This window comes from Citrus clementina, unplaced genomic scaffold (assembly GCF_000493195.1).
Source record: "Citrus clementina cultivar Clemenules unplaced genomic scaffold, Citrus_clementina_v1.0 scaffold_8, whole genome shotgun sequence".
In the NCBI taxonomy this organism is placed as follows: Eukaryota; Viridiplantae; Streptophyta; class Magnoliopsida; order Sapindales; family Rutaceae; genus Citrus; species Citrus x clementina.
The window spans coordinates 457,266-480,758 of NW_006262022.1; the positions used below are offsets into that span (position 1 = coordinate 457,266).

At 31.5% G+C, this 23,493-nt stretch overlaps 4 protein-coding genes and 1 long non-coding RNA gene across 7 annotated transcripts in view; 2 read left to right on the forward strand and 3 right to left on the reverse strand.

Moving 5' to 3' along the window:
- The window catches only part of LOC18035318 (protein XRI1), a 26,079-nt gene extending 18,774 nt beyond the window's left edge, over positions 1-7,305 (reverse strand). Inside the window, exon 1 of one of the 2 annotated variants that reach the window (XM_024178731.1) lies at positions 7,211-7,305. The gene's annotated coding sequence lies outside the window, so the exon portion shown is untranslated. The remainder of the gene's footprint in view (positions 1-7,210) is intronic. The other variant, XM_024178730.1, reaches the window with a different exon arrangement.
- Positions 4,005-5,411, forward strand: LOC18034517 (endochitinase). The gene is made up of 3 exons (XM_006422411.2): positions 4,005-4,396; positions 4,562-4,703; positions 4,841-5,411. Exons 1-3 carry the CDS (start codon positions 4,060-4,062, stop codon positions 5,238-5,240), a joined length of 879 nt encoding a protein of 292 aa, XP_006422474.1. The 5' UTR covers positions 4,005-4,059; the 3' UTR covers positions 5,241-5,411.
- Positions 7,306-10,161: 2,856 nt separating the features above from the next.
- LOC18033974 (endochitinase) lies at positions 10,162-11,630 on the forward strand. Its single transcript, XM_006422412.2, has 3 exons — positions 10,162-10,672; positions 10,791-10,935; positions 11,073-11,630. Exons 1-3 carry the CDS (start codon positions 10,234-10,236, stop codon positions 11,470-11,472), a joined length of 984 nt encoding a protein of 327 aa, XP_006422475.1. The 5' UTR covers positions 10,162-10,233; the 3' UTR covers positions 11,473-11,630.
- A 3,787-nt stretch (positions 11,631-15,417) lies between these two features.
- On the reverse strand, positions 15,418-17,636 carry LOC18033810. Of its 2 annotated transcripts, XR_002904212.1 has the most exons (3): positions 17,470-17,633; positions 17,171-17,346; positions 15,418-15,887 (listed from the first exon to the last, which is right to left on the reverse strand). It is a non-coding gene; the product is annotated as an uncharacterized LOC18033810 (long non-coding RNA). The 2 variants fall into 2 exon arrangements; XR_002904211.1 differs by lacking the exon at positions 15,418-15,887 and having other exon boundaries at positions 16,991-17,346; positions 17,470-17,636.
- A 3,322-nt stretch (positions 17,637-20,958) lies between these two features.
- On the reverse strand, positions 20,959-22,414 carry LOC18033794 (NAC domain-containing protein 22). The gene is made up of 3 exons (XM_006422414.2): positions 22,202-22,414; positions 21,825-22,093; positions 20,959-21,672 (listed from the first exon to the last, which is right to left on the reverse strand). Exons 1-3 carry the CDS (start codon positions 22,356-22,358, stop codon positions 21,250-21,252), a joined length of 849 nt encoding a protein of 282 aa, XP_006422477.1. The 5' UTR covers positions 22,359-22,414; the 3' UTR covers positions 20,959-21,249.
- Positions 22,415-23,493: the final 1,079 nt, after the last annotated feature.

Below are 23,493 nucleotides of genomic sequence, written 5' to 3' on the forward strand. Positions count from 1 at the left end.
GCTAAAATATTACTTAAATCATATCCTTAATGTATAAGATAACTCGATTATCATGTAATCAAACTAATTTCAAAATCTATCAATCAGATATAGTATGTACTGTTAGATTATTTTATTCTAATGCATGGCCATGGAATAGCCTTTGATTTCTCATGGTACATTTTATTGGTTTACTAGCTTATAAAACCATATGCAAATGTTGAAAATTGGACTACTATATGAAATATCATGTGATATATCTCATTTAACCTTAGATTAATGTATCAAATGTTCATAAAGGATGGTTTACTTCATCAGTCTGCGAATTAACTTTTAATAATATTTATATTTCACATATCAATTCATAATACATTAGGGTAAATACGATTTTAATTTCCCACCTATCAATAAATACGGATAAATAGAAGTACTAAATATGTGTGCATTTGTGTATTAGGTCATATGTTTTAATAAATAGAATCACCTCTACTAACTTTTTTTCCATACCATTTTTATTACATTTTACCAGTTGTCTTTTATAATACTATTTTGTAAAAGAAAACTAAAATTGACTACTCAAAAATGTCTTTATATTTTTTATTACATTTTACATTAAAGTTGTAGTACATTATAAATGTTAAGTTTAATTTTTAATAACATAACACCTTAATAAAATCAACATCTTAAGTGCAATGTATGATATAAAATGATATAGTACTTCAAATAGGCTACAAAATTAATAGGAAAAAGACCACTCACGCCTCTAAATTTTATTTAAATGGTCATACAAAACTTCTTAAATTAAAAAATATAATACATAACATAAGATAAAATTTTATAAAATATTTTCAATTTTAAAAATTTTATTTTTAACATTATTATTTTTCATATTCTTTTATTATTAGTTTGTCATATTCTTTTTACTAATATTAAAATCTACTTGACATACTAATAAAATTAATTAATTATACCTAACATTCACAATAATTTATAAAATTAACAATATCTTATTTAATTATGTCTATATTAATATCAATATTAAGATCAATTTTTGGATTAATAGATTTTAGTTCATTCGTCAGGATAGACTAATAATAACTTAATATTAACAAAATTTTTATTGTACATGTTATTTTATCAATTATATTTATTGTAACACTTTATTTGTATCATATGATTTTTATTTATTATTTTTATCCTATTACTATATTTATATTTATTTAGATTGATTTAGTCAAAAGGTATAATAGTCATTTACGAAATTAAGAGGGTCTATGTGACTATTTATGAAACTAAAAGAACATGTATAATTATTTTAGCAAATCTTAGGGGTGTGGGTGGTTTTTTCCGAAATTAATATTGATTTAAAATTAAAAAATTAATATTTACCTGCAACCTGTAAGTTACCTGCTATATTTTAATTAATTATCTAATTATCCATTATATTAAATGAATGATTCAGATTAAAACTCTTATATCTAAGGGTCCACATTAGTCCCACTATCAATACTGTAAAAATAAATACAGCATCATAAAGAAATCCAAATAATATATATAAATAAATTGATGGAATTTATGAAATTGAAAAGAAAAAGAGAAGAAATAGTTAATTAAGTAATTTTTAAAAAAATCATTCAAATAATATAATTTTTAAGAGGGGGCTATTTGAACACACCAATTTTCTCTCTACATTCTTTTTCTAATTGAGAATTTTATTATCTAAATAGTTTTTAATAAAATTACTTAATTAACTCTTTCTTCTCTTTCTCATCTCAAGTTCACAAATTCCCATCAATCCATTGAGATATATTCTTTTAGTTACAAATAATTGATATCACAAACTAGGGAAAACAAAATCCACAGTTTAAATTAAATGTCAACAAAATTTTATGAGTCATGAAAGTTAATAAATATCAAGAAATTAAATTTTACTAAACAGAAAATTAATGAACATCAAGAAAAAGTTTTTATATATAAAAAGTATGAAATAGAGGTCATGATCTACTAGAAAAGATCAAAAATGAATTTAAAAAATAATGAAACTGAGTCTTTAGTTTATAAAATGTGAGAATTTGCAATTGTCAGGTATAGAGAGAGATTCATGAAAGGTAATCTTGATATTTTCAAATAGTCACATCTAATATTTCATTAGAAAGAGCTTGTGGACAGAAAATTGGCGGACTCAAATAGCCCCACTCTTTCTTTAATTTCGCATTGACCCCGATTATTTTGTGATTTTCTCCTTTTAGTCAATATTAATTGTTGTTACTGGATTTTCCCCTGAGACCTAGAGCGAGCCCATAACGTTCATGCTCGAGGACTTCCCTGCCCTGAGAACCAAGCCCAATAATCTTGAGGCCTTTGCAGGTTTGTCCAGGAAAGGTGCCTCTGCTAGGATAAGAAAAGTCAATTCGGGTTGTGAGTCGATCCTCAGCCTAGTAAGTGATGACAGCGTACAGTAATGATCTTTGACAAACATCAAAAGATCGATTAATATGAAAATGACGATGTGCTCGTTTTGCATTTGTTATTCTTCAGTCACATCCTCTTTTGCTTCTGTCTGCCTTTACAACAACAATTTACCATCAACCTTCAAGCATTCTTGCACAAACAGCCAAAAAAACACCAAATATCATCGCCCCACTTGCCCTTGTTTAGTTTTTTTCAAGCTCACAGCCAATCTCAGTACACTGGGATAAAGACTAGAAGCAGAGAACAGCCGCTGCCAGCTCTAGAAGATGTGAAATAAAGAAGACCATCAAAATCCTTAATTATTGCTTGTCTATGTCAAGGTTTTAAAGATAAAATCGTGATAGGCTTTCTTACGTAAGACATATAGATCCAACGAAAATTAGATGAAACGTTTAGACACAAGACTTTTAACTTTGATATCGTATAAAGAGTATATTTATAATATAATCTATTGTTTGGCACATCGTCTCTGAGTCTCAATAAAAAATTTTTAAGTTTTTCGTTGCTAGCTTCTTAAATTTTCATGTATTATACATAATATATTATGAGTGAGGAGTCATAAACTAATGAATATGGAAACTTAGGATAAAAAGTTTGAGATTTTTTTAAATAATTTATGTAGGTATTTTATTTTATAGAAGTCCATGGACTTACTCAAATGCTAACTAAGACTTGAGGGTTGCCTAAACTTTTATATACCTAACCAAAAATTTATTATCAAACAATGTGAGATATTATCCCTAACCCTTAACGGTGTGGAGTACAATCCTTAATAACATATTCCTTTGAAGAAATTAAAAGAAAAAAAACTTAGTTCGGTATTTCAAAAAGGGGAGATTGCCAAATTCTCTTTATTGTTATTGATATATATCATTTACCCTCTTAACGGTTTTTATAATAGCCAATAACCCCTTAACAACATTAGTTTATAATATTATTCATATTTTCAAATACACTTTTATTTTTATTTATTATAAATTAAATAAATCATATGAATAGAAACTGAATAAAAAATAAGTATTAAAAACAATAAATATATGTTTTGATGTGAACAAAAAAATTAGTAATAAAATTTTTTCTTGTACTTTTTTATTTTCTAAACATTTTCTTCTAATAAATATTTTGTAAATTATAAAATTAAATGTAAAAAGTACAATAACAATATTTTATTATTTATTTTATAATAATTTTTTTATCATTTTATAGTAATTTTCTTATATATTTATTATAAGAAAATATTTATAAAATAAAAAGTATAAGAAAAATAATTTATTATTAATTTTTATATCAAAATATATATTTCTTATTTTTAATACTTAATTTTTTATTTTAATTTCTATTCATATGATTTATTTAATCTAAAATAAATATGAATAAGAGTGTAATTAAAAATAAGGGTAATATTATAAATTTATACAATTAAGAGAGTTATTAGTTATTATAAAAATAATAAGAGACAAATGTTATATATCGATTACAGTATTGGGAAAATTAGCAACCTCTCTTCAAAAAACCTTGACATATACGTTCTATAAATATAACCCTCTAGCCAAAGCTGTGACATACACCAAGCAGAGGATAATTGATATCATAACTGTTGCTTTCAAAATGAGGCTTATTGGGTCCTTACTAATTTTCTCTCTAGTTTTATCTTTTGTACTAGGAGGCTCAGCACAGAACTGTGGAAGCGGCGTTGTGTACGGTGGACGTGATACCGGCCATGGGACGCATGGCGGTGAACTGGGCAAGATCATCTCAAGGGAGATGTTTGATGACTTGCTTGAGTATAGAAATGATGAACGATGCCCTGCCAGAGGCTTCTACACTTATGATGCTTTTATAGAGGCAGCCCAAGCTTTTCCAGGCTTTGGTAACTCTGGAAATGAAACCATGCGTAAAAGAGAAATCGCTGCCTTTTTTGCCCAAACTGGCCATGAAACTACTGGTTTGTTTCAATTCCTGATCAGCTTAATTAAATTTAAAGATTCCTTTTTCCGGTGCACTAACAAGTAATGTGCAAGTATTAAATTATAAATAAACAGCATCACCCAATCTCCAATCGATATTTTAATTTGTTACTAATCAATTTTTGCGGTTAATAAACTTACAGGGGGATGGCCCGATGCACCTGGTGGCGAATATGCTTGGGGATATTGCTTTATAAGCGAAGTTAGCCCTCCGTCCGACTACTGTGATCCTAACTATCCATGTCGAGGGAAGTACTATGGCCGAGGTCCAATTCAACTCTCTTGGTAGGCTGAACATTTTGAATTAGTATATCATTGTCTGATCTGAATGAGAAAGTCTTGGCCTCTTTAATTAAAAACTTGTTAAATGTGTATTTACATTCTGTCGAACATTAATTATTAACTAATTTGTTGGTGTTTAGGAATTACAATTACTTACGGTGCGGAGAAGGCCTAGGGCTAGGAGAGGAGTTGTTGAACAATCCAGACCTTCTTGCTACTGATCCAGTACTATCATTCAAGTCAGCAATCTGGTTCTGGATGACTGCACAGCCACCAAAGCCATCGTGCCACGAAGTCATTATCGACGAATGGAAACCATCAGCAAATGACGTAAACGCCGGCCGGCTTCCGGGATACGGTCTAACCACAAATATAATCAACGGTGGAATTGAATGTGGCCAAGGTGGGAATGCCGCTGTACGTAACCGTATTGGGTTCTTTACCACTTTCTGTGGCAAGTTTGGGATTCAGCCTGGTGACAGTCTTGATTGCTACAACCAACGACCTTATGGCCTTAATCTGATGGCACAATCTATGTGATCATCATGATCAACGTTTTAGTAAAATAAGCTTAATAAAAGCTACTTAATAAAAACTTTAGATGTCACACTTGTAGGTGGACAACTAAATTGTTAGTTTGTTACGCTCTTATTGTAAGTAAATTAAATAAGACTGATCCAACATGGATCAATGAGTCTTCACCATCTTTCATCGTTTGATTATTTTTTTGAGTTTTTTTGTTAAAATTTTGTACGTTTGTGGTTAGTTATTTTAACAAAATAATTAGTCGAGAAAGGTAAATGTTTTGGGGGTGAGAAATACCACGATCAGGCACACGAGGAGAATGTGCTCCCTCTGCCTAGAATGACTCCTTGAGGAAGATTAGACCCGATGAAGTGTGTGGCTGGTCACACGAGTAGAGTTGGCTCGAGACATGCAAGGAGGGACCAGAACCAAGTCAATTCAAAGACTTGGTCAAAGGTCAACCCGTGGGTTTCCTCCAAAGAATTTGGGCACAAAGCTCACTCACCAGCAGTTACACTGCCCATTCGCCCATGGTTATGTAATCAACCCATCAACGAAGTCGAGGGAGAAGAGGCTAATAATTCTGGTGGATATGAAAGCTTCAGAGAACAGAGTTAAGGGAGTTAGACAACTTTTCATTTAATTTTCTCATACTCTCAATCTATTCACAATTTTATCTTCTCTATCATTCTTTCTTTCTGAAATAAAACCTTTCTTTTATTTAGAGCAGTTTAATTACGCCATGGGAATCGTGACCTAAGTTTTTCTAGGCAAACCCAAATCGCTGACTTGAGCGTCGAAGGGATTACGGTGGAAAAACCTCCAGCATCCCCTGACTAGTTGTTGTGAAAACATGTGTTCTTGGAGGAAGTATTTGAGGTCACATGAACTTGTTCGATAGTGGGGAAGCCAGGGGCAGATCCAGGATTTTAAAGTACCCCGAGCTAAATTTTTTATAAAAAAAAGTTATATTGTAAAGTGAACATAAAATTTTATAAGAAAAAAATAAAATACACATAATAAGATGAGAACATTAGAAATCTTACACTAAATAATAATTACTTTAAATAAAATAATTATATAAAAATAAAAAATAAAAATGTAATTCAAAACAAAAATATAACTAAAGTTGTATTTTTCGCAACTTCAAACAATAAAATTCATCAATTATGGATTTTGGATCAATAGTATCTGCAATTTCTCTTTCAGCATAGACAACCATACAATTAGAAAGAAACTCATTTTCTATTTTATTGCAAAGTGATGTCTTGATAAGGCTCATGGTCGAAAATGCATGCTCTGTTTGTGGCTGCAAATGAAAGGAGTTTCTTGACTTGGATTTATCGGACACATTATACCTATAAATTACCATAACATGAAACTACATAAGAATTAATAAATTAATTAATAATTACAAGCTTAATTAGCATGCTTAAATAAATTAAACAATTCAATTTTTTTCATCTTTTCTATTTCTAAAAAATATTATTAGTAAAAAAATGAGATGAAGATTACACGAAATTGCAGATACTATTATTAGTAAACAATTCACACTTGACTAACATGCAAACAACACATTGAGTCCTTGCCAATTCCAAGACTTGCGATAACCAGTTGCACAATATATAAACAAATTTTTAGAAATACAAATCATGAAATTTCTCCCCAAAAATTAAAAAAAAAAATCCAATTTGTATTGAGCCAGCCATTGTGATTAAGCTTTCTAAATTCTAATAGCATTTGAGTGAATTTTAAAAAACGATATACCAGATTAAACTTACTAAAATATTAAAAAAATAGAAAATCAAATTACATACGAAACCCTAGATTGTTACTTCAATCAAAATAAGTACCTTCTAATAATTTTAAATGCAGATTTGAGAACTCAAAAATACCACAATTGAATTCGAGTGTTATTAATTAGGGTTTTAATGAGAATGAAAAACACTGAGGAAACTGGGAACGTGCAGGATAAAAAGCATTACCAGTGGAAGCGTAAGATAGAGAACGGCAAGTTAACGTGCGCCTCGAGGAATAGAGATAGAGAGAGAGAGAGAGACGAGCACCCCAAGCACTGTAAGTAACTGGGAGTGGAGAAATGGCACGAGTGGAAAATAAAGGGGTCGTTTGGTTTTGTCGTCTTCTACTTTTGTTTTGTGTGTTTTTTTTTTTAAATGAGCGTGGGTATCTGAATCATCCAATTTTTTTTTTATATTCTATTTATAAAAATAAATTCATTATTAAAAATTAAAAATATCAAAATTACTTTTTACTAATTATTTTTTATTTTATAATTACATATTCTCTCTCTACTTTCACATTCTATAAATAATTTTTAAGTAATTTTTTACAAATCATTCAGATAATATAATTTTTAAGAGTGAGGTTATTTGAATCCACCAATTTCATCTCTATATCTTTTTCTAATTGAGAATTTTATTATCTAAATAGTTTTTAATAAAATTACTTAATTAACCCTCTCTTCTTTTTCTTATTTCAATTTCACAAATTCTCATTAATTCATTGAGATGTATTCTTTTAACTGCAACTAGGAAAAATAAAATCCACAGTTAAAATTGAATGTCAACAAATTTTTATGAGTCATGAAAGTTAATGAATATTAAGAAATTAATTTTTAGTAAACACAAAAGTTAATGAATATCAAGAAAAAGTTCTTATATATAGAAAGCATGAAATAAAGGTTATGATCTACTAGAAAAGACCAAAAATGAATTCAAAAGATAGTAAAATTGAGTTTTTAATTTATAGAATGTGAGAATAAAAAGAGAATATGCAATTGTAAGGTATAGAGAAAGATTAATCGAGGATAATCTTGATATTTTCAAATTTTAAAATTTTAATAATGAATTTATTATTTTTTAAAAATAGGTATAGAGAGAAATTTGGTGGGATCAAATAGTCCCACCTAATATTTAATTAGAAAGATGGTGTAAGGAGAAAATTGGCGGATTCAAATAGCCCTATTCTTTCTTTAATTTTGCATTGACCCCGATTATTTTATGATTTTCTCCTTTTAGTCAATATTAATTGTTGTTCCTGGATTTTCCCATGAGACCTAGAGCGAGCCCGTAACGTTCATGCTCGTGGACTTCCCTGCCCCGAGAACCAAACCCAATAATCTTGAGGCCCTTGCAGGTTTATCCAAGAAAGGTGCCTCTGTCAGGATAAGAAAAGTGAATTGGGGTTTTGAGTCGATTTTCAGCCTAATAACAGCGTACGGTCATGATCTTTGACAAACATCAAAAGATCGATTAATATGAAAAAATCCATCACAATAACCATGTGTATGAGTGTGAGTGTGAGTGTGAGTGTGAGTGTGAGTGTGAGTGTGAGCGTGAGCGTGAGTTATTTTAATTTCTAGGCATTTATTGAATGAAATTGACGATTGCTCGTTTTGAATGTGTTATTTTTCAGTCACATCCTATTTTTGCTTCCATCTGTCTTTACGACAAAATTTTATCATCAACCTGCAAGCAATCATGCACAAGCAGCCAAAAAAAAACCTATTATCATCGCCCCACTGGCTCTTATTTTCAAGCTTAAAACCAATCTCAGTACATTGGGATAAGGCGAGATGCAGAGAACAGCCACTGCCAGCTCTAGAAGATGTGAAATAAAGAAGACTATCAAAATCCTTAATTATCGCTTGTCTATATCATGGTTTTAAAGACAAACAATCTTGATGGGCTCTCTTACATAAGACGTATAGATCCAATGAAAACTAGATCGAAACGTTTAGACACAAGACTTTTGCTTTGATATCATATAAAGAGTATATTTATAATACAATGTATTATTGTTTGGCACATTGTCTCTAAGTCTCAATAAAAAAATTTAAGTTTTTCGTTGTTAAGTTCTTAAATTTTCATGTATTATACATAATATATTATGAGTTGGGAGTCATAAACTCATGAATATGGAAACTCAGGATAAAAAGTTTGAGTTTTTTTTTTTTAAATAATTTATTTAGGTATTTTTTTTATAGAAGTCCATGGATGGACTTACTCAAATGCTAACTAAGTCTTGAGGGTTGCCTAAGCCTTTATATACCTAACCAAAAATTTATTATCAAACAATGTGAGATATTATCTCTAACCCTCAACGGTGTGGAGTACAATCTTTAATGACATATTCCTTTGAAGAAATTAAAAAAAAAAAAAAAACTTGGTTAGGTATTTCAAAAAGGGGAGATTGCCAAATTCTCTTTATTATAATTAATATATATCATTTACCCCCTTAACTGTTTTTATAATAGCCAATAACTCCTTAACAACATTAGTTTATAATATTATCCTTATTTTCAAATACACTTTTATTTTTATTTATTATAAATTAAATAAATCATATGAATAGAAACTGAATAAAAAATAAGTATTAAAAACAATAAATATATGTTTTGATGTGAACAAAAAAATTAGTAATAAAATTTTTTCTTGTACTTTTTTTATTTTCTAAACATTTTCTTCTAATAAATATTTTGTAAATTATAAAATTAAATGTAAAAAGTACAATAACAATATTTTATTATTTATTTTATAATAATTTTTTATTTATCATTCAAGTTTTCTTATAATAATTTTTTTATCATTTTATAATAATTTTCTTATATATTTATTATAAGAAAATACTTATAAAATAAAAAGTACAAGAAAAATATTTTATTATTAATTTTTATATCAAAATATATATTTTGTATTTTTAATACTTAATTTTTTATTTTAATTTCCATTCATGTAATTTATTTAATCTATAATAAATATGAATGAGAGTGTGATTGAAAATAAGGGAAATATTATAAATTTATATTATTAAGAGAGTTATTAGTTATTATAAAAATAATAAGAGATAAATAATATATATTTATTACAGTATAGGAACCTCTCTTCAAAAAACCTTGACACATACGTTCTATAAATATAACCCTCTAGCCAAAGCTGTGACATACACCAAGCAGAGGATAATTGATATCATAACTGTTGCTTTCAAAATGAGGCTTATTGGGTCCTTACTAATTTTCTCTCTGGTTTTATCTTTTGTACTAGGAGGCTCAGCAGGGAACTGTGGAAGCGGCGTTGTGTGCCCAGGAGGGGAGTGTTGTAGTCGATTTGGTTGGTGTGGCCTAACAACAGACTACTGTTGTGAAGGCTGCCAAAGTAACTGTAATCAGGTTGTTTGCGGTGAATGTGATCCCGACGACGGGACGGCTGGTGATGGCGGTGAACTGGGCAAGATCATCTCAAGGAAGATGTTTGAAGACTTGCTTGAGTATAGAAATGATAAACGATGCCCTGCCAGATGCTTCTACACTTATGATGCTTTTATAGAGGCAGCCAAAGCTTTTCCAGCCTTTGGTAATTCTGGAAATGAAACCATGCGTAAAAGAGAAATTGCTGCCTTTTTTGCCCAAACTGGCCATGAAACTACTGGTTTGTTTCAATTCCTGATCAGCTTAATTAAATTTAAAGACTCCTTTTTCCGGTGCACTAACAAGTAATTAAATTTTAATTTGTTACTAATCAATTTTTGTGGTTAATAAACTTACAGGGGGATGGCCCGATGCACCTGGTGGCGAATATGCTTGGGGATATTGCTTTAATAGGGAAGTTGGCGCTGCGTCGTCCGACTACTGTGATCCTAACTATCCATGTCGAGGGAAGTACTATGGCCGAGGTCCAATTCAACTCTCTTGGTAGGCTGAACATTTTGAATTAGTATATCATTGTCTGATCTGAATGAGAAAGTCTTGGCCTCTTTAATTAAAAACTTGTTAAATGTGCATTTACATTCTATCGAACATTAATTATTAACTAATTTGTTGGTGTTTAGGAATTACAATTACTTACGGTGCGGAGAAGGCCTAGGGCTAGGAGAGGAGTTGTTGAACAATCCAGACCTTCTTGCTACTGATCCAGTACTATCATTCAAGTCAGCAATCTGGTTCTGGATGACTGCACAGCCACCAAAGCCATCGTGCCACGAAGTCATTATCGACGAATGGAAACCATCAGCAAATGACGTAAACGCCGGCCGGCTTCCGGGATACGGTCTAACCACAAATATAATCAACGGTGGAATTGAATGTGGCTACGTTGGGAATGACGCTGTACGTAACCGTATTGGGTTCTTTACCACTTTCTGTGGCAAGTTTGGGATTCAGCCTGGTGACAATCTTGATTGCTCCAACCAACGGCCTTATGGCCTTAATCTGATGGCACAATCTATGTGATCATCATGATCAACGTTTTAGTAAAATAAGCTTAATAAAAGCTACTTAATAAAAACTTTAGATGTCACACTTGTAGGTGGACAACTAAACTGTTACGCTCTTATTGTAAGTAAATTAAATAAGACTGATCCAACATGGATCAATGAGTCTTCTCCATCTTTCATCGTTTGATTATTTTTTTGAGTTTTTTTGGTAAAATTTTGTACGTTTGTGGTTAGTTATTTTAACAAAATAATTAGTCGAGAAAGGTAAATGTTTTGGGGGTGAGAAATACCACGATCAGGCACACGAGCAGAATGTGCTCCCTCTGCCTAAAATGACTCCTTGAGGAAGATTAGATCCGATGAAGTGTGTGGCTGGTCACACGAGTAGAGTTGGCTCGAGACATGCGAGAAGGGACCAGAACCAAGTCAAATCGAAGACTTGGTCAAAGGTCAACCCGTGGGTTTCCTCCAAAGAATTTGGGCACAAAGCTCACTCACCAGCAGTTATGCTGCCCATTTGCCTACGGTAGTGATGTCAATGGGGCGGGTTCGGGAGATCATGATCCTCGAACCCGAACCCGATTTAGAAGCTATCCCTCAAACCTGTCGCATACCCAAAAATTATATCCCCAAAAATTCCCAAATTGAGCGGGGATTAAAGCAGGGACCCGATCCCTATTTCTTTAAATAATAATTTCTAAATATTTCAATTTCTTTTTTTTAAAAAAAATTAATAATTCTAACAACCTCTATATTTAGAAATAAAATTACAAATGATCAAATTTCATATTAGAAATAAAATTACATGTGATCAAAATTTTAACAACCTACACATAAATAAAAACATAATAAATCTAAACCTTCAACATAATTACAAATGATCTAATTTTATATGACAAATCAAAATAATTTTAAGTATTCAACATAAACTTGTAGCCATCACCATTCATGCACGTTCTAAGATTCTTGATAAACCTATAGCAACATAAACAAAAAATAAATAAAAAATAAAATCATATTTTAACAATTCAACTTAATAAATACTTGACAAAATAATATAAACTAAAACTATATGAGTTACTCATGCACTTCAAAGTGAACAAAATTTGGATTCATTACAACAGAGTAAATAACTTTTTTTAGTTATTTTTTTATTTTGAACTAAAACTTTATGCTTGTATTCAAAAACATATTTCCAAAAAAATAATAATAAAAACTAACCAAATGCAATTTTTAAGAATTCCCTGTTTTCAATAATAATAACAATAATACCAAATAGTTGGATCCACCTATGTTGCAACTGTTGCAACATACAACAGTATTTGTCTTCACTTAAAGATACCGTTGGATGTAAAGTAACTGAATCTAACGGTTCGAATTAGATAAGCTTTAAATGAGGTCTTGACTGGCAACCGCTGAAATCGGTTATGTATTTATGTAATAGGGAGTAATGGTTTCATGAAATGCATCCAAAAGAGAACAGCTCTGTTTTATGTAACGCATCACGGTTGAGAATTAATCTGGAGGCTCGTAAATAGAAAGAAGACGATCGTAAACTCTTAGGAGGAAAAGATTTCATTGATTCACTTGTGTTGCAACCAATTATGTATATCAATTGACAACTACTCTTTTTTGTATTCTCTCTGCTAGTAGGCCAACCAATTATGTACGGACAATATTGGGGTTATGAATTGTTTAACTTCTGTTAATGACCTGCACCTGGTTGATGAAAAAAAGACTTGCTTGCTTATCAAAGGAAGCACGTTACTGGGCTTTGCGGACGCGCCCCCTTAAAATGATTTATAAAATCACCAAAACAAGGTATATGTTGATGAAAACAAATAAATTTCCTTTTGCATTTTATTATGAATTACCGATTTTTTTTTTTTTTTTTTAATTTTTGGTGAAGTACTACTATGTTTTGACAGAATTCCCCCACTTTTCATATGGATTTCTTATGTGACATGCATGGGAATTAATGAACAGATGCATTTCTGTGCACGTGACTTGGTTGATACAATGTCCAAGTGTATGATATGATGCACATGTTATCATGATTTGCTGATTAAACATTTCTAATAGTGATTCACTCTCGTACTGAGTACAGACATTTGACACAGTTTTGTAATTTCAGATTTATGATGAATTGATTAATGATTATTTTTCATTATCATGGTTTGATGATTGCACGCTTTCGAAGATGATTTTGGCTTCCTCATGCTACTATGTTTCCTTAATTTTTATCCTTGTAGATACTTAGAATCTAGTGCTTATGTGCAACACATACTGAAATGCACACAAACTGAGGAATTCCCAGTTGGTTACTAGATCGTGAAGAATCATAAACGTTAATTTTTTTTTTTCAGTAGTCATGACCTCGCCACTTCGGCCTTGGCCGAAGTGGTGGGCTGCTGCCCTCACAATGCTTGTGAGGGCAGCGGTTCTAGCCCCCACAATAGTATTGTGGGGGCTAAATGTTCTTTATATTTAAAAATCATTCTCCCTTGCGAAATGTAAGTGGAGTATGGACATCCCTCTCCTGTGAGGAGTTATTTGTCTGGCCATGTACTTTATAAAATTCAATGTAATAATGTAAGTCCCAATTATGTATATCTGATTGTAAATATCAGTGTAATATCTCTGTTATAATAGCAGTTGTTGTAAATATCTGTGTAATGCAGTAATTTGATGATTAATCAGTATTCAAAAAAATAGTCATGACCTCATAGATGCATATTCTACTAGATCAATGGTTAGTATCATTCAGTTGGTGCAAATTTGAAGCAGAAGATCTTCCACCATGACCTATTGAAAAGAATATATTCTGTATTCTTTTCAATACAGAATATTTGCCAATGGAATATGTGCATCGTGCAGTTGGATTGGATATTGGCTTTTTTTATTTTCTGGCTCCCAACTTCATATTATGTAATTGCCTTAACACATGATATCCTGGGAAGTTTTGAATTACATTGTACTCTGAGATGAAAATATTCCATTTGTCTTAATAGCGACTAGAGGCATAACTTTACTCCATTCAAGAATGGAATAATACAAATTCTCATAATGCAATAGAATCATGTTATATGTTATTATTATATGTTATATTACAGAAGTTATAATAATAATTACTATTCTTTTTCTCTTTTTGATTATCTATTTGTTGCGGTTAGCCAGATTCAGAATTTGGCATCCCTAACCCTTAAACTAAAGCAATACATTTTTTTAATTTACTTTTATATTTGAACTCACCTTCAGAATAAAACTTAACTTTTTCTTCTTCTTTTTTTAATTTTGGGAATTGCGCGCTGCGTCTGCTCCAAGGCCACAACAACAGCTCAAACGAACGCCATATTCATACTATTTTCACATAATGAGATGTGCTATTTCGTTATCTTCCAGCACTGCCAAATATTCTTTCCAGTTGGTGGCCACATCCACATCTTTGCTTTCACGATCAGAATCTCTGTTTGGTTTAATTAACATCGTTCCTCACTTTGCACACAGCCAAATTGAAACTTCGCAATTGCAATATCTGAGGGATGTAAAAGATATCGATGATCGGAATTTCCAAGGGGTGGAAAATATTTAGATGCCCACAATTTCTACAGTGTAGAATAATTTCCGATGATTGCTCCAAAACAGTCAATAGCAATGTGATTGTAGACCCTTATTTTAATATATTGTTTTGTACAGATTCTTTTACCAACCGGCTCTTCCATTTACCCATTTTTTAATTTCAACCGTCAGATTCGTACACTTTTAATCGAACGGTATCTCCAAATGAAGACAAATGGTGTTGTATGTTGCAACATAGGTGAGTCCCAAATAGTATATCAGACAGGTCGTATATCTATAAACCAATACTGAACCATCCATTAATGAAAATAAGAATAATATTGATTGGAAGTTTAGAGTTAATATTGAAACAAGATCAAGAAAATCAACAGTTCTACAAGAGTATGATCCAACAATAACCTTCATTTACTAGCCTCCTATCTTCAATTTCTTGTAAAACTTCAAAAACAGGTTCACGAAAAAAATCAAGCAAAATTCCCTCTCAAGAACAGGAAAAGATGAAAGAACATTTATTTTATATGAAATCCTCCGAAGCAATTCACTTCAGAATAAAATCCACAAACCCCTCTTTGTTCTTCACTTCTTGCTCCTTAAACAAGGAACAAAAAGTGGGAAAAAAAAAAGATTGATAGATATTGTGGATAGAGATAACTGCAGCACAAACTCAAAAGCAAATGATTACAAAATTAATCTACCATGCAGAAAATAGCCACGCCTAACAAAATTCTACAGCCCAATACCAGCAACGAAATAGTTTAGATGAAGAAGAAAGAAAATACCTCTACAAGTCTATATGGTCATTCTTTAAGAGTATTTGCAAGAAGCTGGACTCCAAAAACTTTGCAATGATTTCTGTGAGAGTTAAGAGCAATTAAACAAAAAGGAGAACACCATAATCACATAGGTAGTTTGTTAATCCACAACAGAATGGCTTCGTCAACACATATCCCTACACATTATCACTTCTAAAACAAAGCTTCCTATAAAACATATATTTGGATAGAAGAAAAAGAAACCACTCACTCTAATATTGACTTTATCGATTGGAAATAAGTGCATATATATAGAAACAAAAACTACAGAGATTACTAACGGTAGGTATACAAAACTTACACAAATGATCGAAACTAATGTACAAAACATTGTCAACATTAGCAATATTGGGTAACTGAGATTTTGACTCACCAATTTCCTAAACAGAAGTCTACATAACATTTCATGGACTACAAGACATTTGATGTATCTTTGCTTGGCTATATTCTGTTCATTTTCAGCTGCTCGAAAATCCATAAATGGATCCCATGCTCATCACTTTGTTTGCATAAATCTTCCATTAAATTTATAGCTGCAAGGCCATACAGTTGCATGCTAGTTATATGGAAAATACAACAGAAGTATAATGGAGGGCCTAGCCTGCCATCCGCATGTTTAAGTCTGCAGCTACATGAAGTTTACATAAACCAAAACTTCGACCTTGGAAATTAAATAAAAAAACATGCATAGGAAAAAGAACTTTAGAAACAAAGAAGGTCTCAAAGGCCCACACTTGCAAAAATCCTTTCTTAAGTTTCTTCTATCCCACAGCATTCAGACTCTTTCCAAAACGTAAGGCCATTTTCCCATAAAACATAATATCCCACTTAGAGCTGGCAAATTCAATAATTCGGAAGCAATCAAGATCTAATTATTTTTTTCCATATAACTAACTTTTTAATGAAAGCAACAAGTCATTTTTTTAACAAGATCTAATTATTTTAAACACTCATTTTCCAACTCAATGGCTAATTAAGAGTTTAAGATCATAAAAACCCAAAAATCAAAAAATTCCTTTTACCCTTCTACCGGACTGAAACTAAATGACCCCCCTTTTTCAGTTTTTCCACAAACCAAACAGCACACCACTAAAAAAATTAAAAATTAAAAAACAAAAGCTTTCCTTCTCTCCCGAGAAAACAAAAATTAAAATTCCCATAATATCATCATTGAAAAAGAGCAGAAGAACAGATTAGTTTGTTAACCAAGAACAGAGTAGTTTGTTAACCCAGCACAGAACAGAACGGCGTCATCAAGACATATTCCACGTTTCGCATTATCCATTATCACCCATAAAACAAAGCTTCTTATAAACCACTCACTCTATTTCGTCAAATTCTTCCTTCTCTGGTTTCATGTTTTCCATCTCTACTTGAAACTTTTCATTCTTTTCTCTTTTATTAGGCCCAAAGCATGGCTGTCAGTAACTCAAATCATGGCTGCAGCCTCTGTTTCAGTGAGCTCTCCATGGCTGCAGTTTGTGCTTAAGGCTATGTGACTGAGAATGAAATCAGAAGAAGATGAATGAAAACACGCAAAACGTAAAATTGACTCAAATCAATGAAACCAGATGCAATTTCAAATAAATAAATAAATAAAGAAAAATAGGAAAAGCAAAAACCTTGCAGCAGGAGATCCAACAGCGCGGCTGAGTGTTGGTCGCTGACGACAAACGGTGGCGACCGACCAGCTGTTAGCGACGGCGGCGACGGCGGCGGCGGCTAACGAGCTCTTAGGGTTTCTTTTGGGGGAACGATCGATTCAATCCAAATGGATTAAAGAATAATCTTTTTTTAGTTTTTATTTTTGGGTCGGGATAGGGGACCCGAACAATCCCCGAATCCAAACCTGAAATTTTTTTGGGCTTAGACCCATATCTGAAACTGACCCGATTTCATTTTCATATTTTTCTAGGGCCCCATACCCGCCCCAAATTAATCGGGGCCCCGCGGGTATTGCTGCCAACTCTAGCCCACGGTTATGTAATCAACCCATCAACGAAGTCGAGAGAGAGAAGGCTAATAATTCCGGTTGGATATAAAAACTTCAAAGAACAGAATTAAGGGAGTTAGACAACTTTTCATTTAATTTTCTCATACTCTCAATTTATTCACAATTTTATCTTCTCTATCATTCTTTCTTTCTGAAATAAAACTTTTTTTTTTATTTAGAGTAGTTGTAATTACGCCACGGGAATCGTGCCCCAAGTTTTTCTAGGCAAACCCAGATCGCTGACTTGAGCGTCAGAGGGTTTACGGTGGAAAAACCTTCAGCATCCCCTGACTAGTTATTGTGAACACGTGTTCTTGGAGGAAGTATTTGAGGTCACAGGAACTTGTTCGATAGTGAGGAAGCCAAAGGTGGATCCAAGATTTTTAAGTACCCCAAGCTAAATTTAAAAAAATTATATTGTAAAGTGAACATGAAATTTTATAAGAAAAAAATAAAATACACATAATAAGATGAGAACATTAGAAATCTTACACTAAATAATAATTACTTTAAACAAAATAATTATATAAAAATAGAAAATAAAAATGTAATTCAAAACAAAAATATAACTAAAGTTGTACTTTTCGTAACTTCAAACAATAGAATTCGTCAATTATGGATTCTGGATCAATAGTATTTGCAATTTCTCTTTCAGCATAGACAACCATACAATTTGAAAGCAACTCATTTTCTATCTTATTGCAAAGTGATGTCTTGATAAGGCTCATGGCTGAAAATGCATGCTCTGTTGTGGCTGTAAATGAAAGGAGAGTTTTCCTTTACTTGGATTTATCGAACATTATACCTATAAATTACCATAGCATGAAACTACATAAAAATTAATAAATTAATTAATAATTACAAGCTTAATTAGCATGCTTAAATAAATTAAACAATTCAATTTTGTTCATCTTTTCCATTTAAAAAAATATTATTAGTAAAAAAATAACAATAATAAATCAACTCAAACTAATAAATCACAAAACTAATTACAAAAAAAAAGCCAATCAAACATTCAAAATAATAAATTAAAATAATATGTAAAATAAATCAATAAAATCTATCTAAAAAAATAAATAATTTATGCAAGTTCTAAAAGTATAGTAACATACCAGTAGAAAAATGTATAGATCGCAAAGAAATTGGAAGATGTGAACGGATGATGAATTGTGATTTGTGAAGTAATGAAGGTGAATTGATGAAGAATGAAGAATCATGAAGGGTTTGGAATTTTTTTTGTTTTTTTCTAATGATATCGATAGAAGTAAAGGAAAAGTAATAATGATGGATGGCATTTTTCGTAATTTTAATCAAACTAACTATTTTTTTTTCTTTTTCTGTATCGGGCTGCAGCCCGGTATAGCCCACTAACAGATCCGCCCATGGAGGAAGCAAAACAAAACCATCTCCCCAATAACAATAAATTTAAGTGTTGACGTGATTGTCTGATCATTATATAGCTCGATCAAATTTCTGCATCAACAATAAACTTGGGCGGACCTAAATAGGTATATATTCATATACATAGGCGGACCTTAAAGGAGCTTCAGCCCCTCCATTATATTTTTCTTCTAAATGTGCTCCAAACCCCATTTGAAAAAGAAATAAAAAGAATTTGGGCACATATTTTATATAACAAAATATTTGTAGTTTAAATGTAATAGTGTTATTTAGTGATTTTGGAAACTTGTGCCGCATTTACTTGTCAGTAATCAAAATGGATTAGAATTGGAATGAGTTGGAAAATGAATGAGTTGGAATGAGAAGGGGAAATAAGAATTATAATAAATTGTTTACTTAAACTACAAGAATCGAAATGGAAATGAGTTAGAATCTTATTGATGTGTTTGTTTTATCTTGGAATCAAAATAGGAATAAACTGAATCATTTTAAGTTACTAAAATGCCCTTAGTTAATTATAGTAATAATAATAATTATTATTGTCGTTGTTGTTGTTGTCGTTGTCGTCGACATTATTTGTGATTTTTATTAATATAAAAATGATTAATAATAATAATATTAAAAATAATATCATTAATAATTTATTAAAATACCCTTTGTTAATTATTGTCATTTGATGATGATGATGATAAGAATAATAATTAAAATAATAAATAAATAAATAATAGTAATAAATCATAAATAATAACAATAATAACAACAATAAATTTTATAATAATATAAATAATAATAAAAATAACAACAACAACAACAACTAAATTCCATAATAAAAATAAATTTTCAGTTTTTTTCGATTTATATTCAAGAACTATAATTATTAATATATTATTGTTAATAATATATTAACATATTAATTAATAGTAATAATTATATTAATTAGTTAATAATAATATAAGAATTAATTATAATAATAATAATAATTATTATTATTAAATAATATATTTAATATATTTAATTATAATAATAATAAATTAATTAATTATAAATGAGGACAAAATGGGTATTTTTATTTTTTGGGGGGGAAGGGGGCAAAATGGTCAATCTCAAAAATGGGAGACTCATTCCCAACCCTCTCCTTGGGAATAATTCTCTCATTCCCCCATTCCCAAATTATGGTGGGCTGCATAATTTTAATTTTGATTTTTTATTCTATTTTATGAAGTAAACGCTGTTAATAATTCTGATTTCGAATTCCGGTTCCCTAATCGGTAAGTAAATGCAACATTGGTTCAAATCCTAATAGCCACATAATTCAGCATTTAAGATAAATAATTTATTACAAAATATTTAAAACAAATAAAAAAGCACCCCAAATTAAATTAAAATCTTTTTAACTAAGCTCTCTTAATTTTGGTGTGTGTGTCCACCATTGTTCATGTATAGATAAAAGTTTAAAATACGCTTTCCAATATTTGATTTCGCTAGGCTTCCGAGGAGGAGGAGTGGCTTTGCATCTGGTGAGTCATTATTTCTTATTAATTTACCATAAATTGTAGTAGTAGTCATGTGCCTGATACAGATGAACATTTGCATTACCAGACACTAATTACAGAAACTCGATAACAAAGCCTAGCATTGCTGTTTCCAAAATGTACCATATACGTATTTTAAACAATCAATTACGTTTACAGATTTAACTTTTATTTACAGGCTGAGGACTTACTATCAAAATATTTTAGATCCTGAAAATGCGTCAGCATTATTGAACAATTTTAAATGCAAAATGTTAACTACGGGGGGCTATGCTTATCAAGTGAATTAAATTTCAGAATCCCAGCTTAGACCAATGCTGATCAAAAACTCTTGACAACTAATTAGTAGTTCTCAGTTCAAGCTTTCTCAATGAGCAGGAAAAAAGTCACCAATAGGATGACAACAAAATCTATCTACAGGTTACAGACCAAAATTATTGAAAGAAAAACTAGCTGGGCATATAATAGTACTGGTCTCAATTGAGAATACTAGCATAAGGGGTCAAATTTTGTGCAATGTTTTGAAGCCAGGGACTAAGCTGTGACCAAATGGGATCCTGGCTCCAATCCGTATTCATTTTCGGAACTTGAAGCTCTGGCAAATTTATTTTCCCTTGTGGCAATTGCAAAGATGTGGCTGTTGACACAGTTTTCTCCTCCGTATAAGTTCCTTGTACCATTGACACTTCTTGTTCTTCTTGCTTGAGCATCACATGGGGTAGACTAATCGGTCCCAATAATTCTTCTGGTTGGCCGCAAAAAGAGCTGGTATCCAACGTCGGTGACGGTGGAGAAGGTGAAGTGAAACTTGTCTTCATTTGATCTTCCTCCATTGCAGCTCTTTGTTCCAGGACCTTTAGAGATGTTGCCTTCCTGTATATCTTACAAAGTACAATATCCTGCATTTAAAAATTCCTGGTGTGAGTAGAATTCAAATCCTAAAACAATTCCTGATGTGAGTAGAATTCAAATCCTAAAACAAGTAATGGAATCCCGAGAGATTTTAAGTATCTGGTGAAGCAACTAAAACAAATTGAAAAAAACTCGGTACCTTGGGCAAGGGGCAACCGTCAGGAAGGCGATATTCGTTCATGACCCAGTCAGTTTTGTGACCTTTTGGTGCTCTGCCTTCATAGAAAACAAGAGTTTTCCTCAGGCCGATTACGCGTTTCGGATCCGATAAGCTCACAATTTTCCTGTCAGAACCTGTAGCTTTCCAGAATCCATGTTCAGTTGTCCTGTTTGGCCTTCCACCACTTCCATGCTTCCTGTCTCTTGGGACAAAAAAGTACCACTCCCTCTCTCCAATCTTTGACAATCCTGTAAAACAAAACCGAGTGAAAAAAAAAAAAAAATAAATAAAATTGTTTCAATGTAACTAAATGAAACTTTTCAGAAATGTAACAGTATATATAATTACATGCATACCAGGCAACTCCCAGGGATCATGGTGATATATGTTAAGGAATCCGATAATATCGAAATGTGATTTTTTTCCAAAAACAATGTTCCTGAGATAGAAATTGAGAAGTTCATCTTCTGTAGGATGAAACCGGAACCCTGGAAGCTCAAGCTCTGGTGTCATTTTATCTACTAGAGAGTTCAAATTTTGTCTGAAACTGGAAGTGTAAGTGAATGTAAATGCTGATGATACATGTAAATGTAAGCACGTATTGAAAGGCTATATATAAGTTAGATATTTTAAAGACACAGAAGACTAAGTCATGAAAGAGCAGGGAACTTGGAAAATGAAGTCTTGGAAATTTTGGAACTATGTGGGGGATTGGAAAATGGTGGAGTCCACACGCTTATTAAAGTCTGCAGTGACTGAAATTGATTTCATCCTGTGATGTGGACAAGAGAACACGTTTTCGTTAGTTTTTGGTGTTTTACTTGGAAATTCCAGGCAGTTGGGGTTTTTTTTCCAAGTAAATTTCTGCCACATAATTTGATCAAATTTTTTGAACAATCAAGTATGCCATAGGAATTAAGAAACATGTAATGAGGACCTCATGTTGAATCACCTCTTTTCTCTCTTGTACGGGTAGGAGTTCAAGTCTCATGGATATCAGAAAAAATATTGGTATATTTTCAAATGTAAGGGTCAGAGAGTCTTGTCTGCGCAATACTGCAAGTAATTTCAACATTGAAATGGTCATAATGCTTAATTTTGCATCATTATGAGCTTCTAGGTTTGTAGACTCCACCTCAATCTATCGAGAGAATACATATACATACATACATACATATATTAGATTTTAAAGCGTGGGAAAAATTCTAGTAAGTTATAAAACTGTGGGGTTTGAGAGACTTAAAAATTAAAATGCTTAAACCACAAGATTTATACATTTTTTCGAACTTTTACGCACTTTAAAATTCTAAATTTGAATATATATATATACGTGTGTAGAAATATTTCAATCTAGAATTTTAAGATGCGGAAACATCTAGAAAAATGCATAAATCATGCGGCTTAATCATTTTAAATTTTAAATTTTTAAAAGTATGAGGTTTTAAAATTTTTTCGAACTTTTCTCACACTTTAAATCCCGGATCAAAAAGCTACTGCGAGGTAAGTGTCAAAGGCAAATTAGATACTTCCATTGTTGGTGGGTATTGATTACTAAAACAAAAGTGGACCTACGTGACAAACTTATTGGTGCATCTCTGGTTAGGCTAGTCGTTCCTTAAAAAACTTACGTCCTCTCCAACTCTATTAT

Coding starts and splice junctions, on each gene's coding strand:
- LOC18033974 (XM_006422412.2), top strand. CDS start 10,234: ATGAGGCTTATTGGGTCCTTACTAATTTTCTCTCTGGTTTTATCTTTT. Junction 10,673..10,790: donor AACTGGCCATGAAACTACTG/GTTTGTTTCAAT, acceptor ATAAACTTACAG/GGGGATGGCCCGATGCACCT. Junction 10,936..11,072: donor GGTCCAATTCAACTCTCTTG/GTAGGCTGAACA, acceptor GTTGGTGTTTAG/GAATTACAATTACTTACGGT.
- LOC18033794 (XM_006422414.2), bottom strand. CDS start 22,358: ATGACACCAGAGCTTGAGCTTCCAGGGTTCCGGTTTCATCCTACAGAA. Junction 22,094..22,201: donor TGATCCCTGGGAGTTGCCTG/GTATGCATGTAA, acceptor TTTGTTTTACAG/GATTGTCAAAGATTGGAGAG. Junction 21,673..21,824: donor ACGGTTGCCCCTTGCCCAAG/GTACCGAGTTTT, acceptor TTTTAAATGCAG/GATATTGTACTTTGTAAGAT.
- LOC18034517 (XM_006422411.2), top strand. CDS start 4,060: ATGAGGCTTATTGGGTCCTTACTAATTTTCTCTCTAGTTTTATCTTTT. Junction 4,397..4,561: donor AACTGGCCATGAAACTACTG/GTTTGTTTCAAT, acceptor ATAAACTTACAG/GGGGATGGCCCGATGCACCT. Junction 4,704..4,840: donor GGTCCAATTCAACTCTCTTG/GTAGGCTGAACA, acceptor GTTGGTGTTTAG/GAATTACAATTACTTACGGT.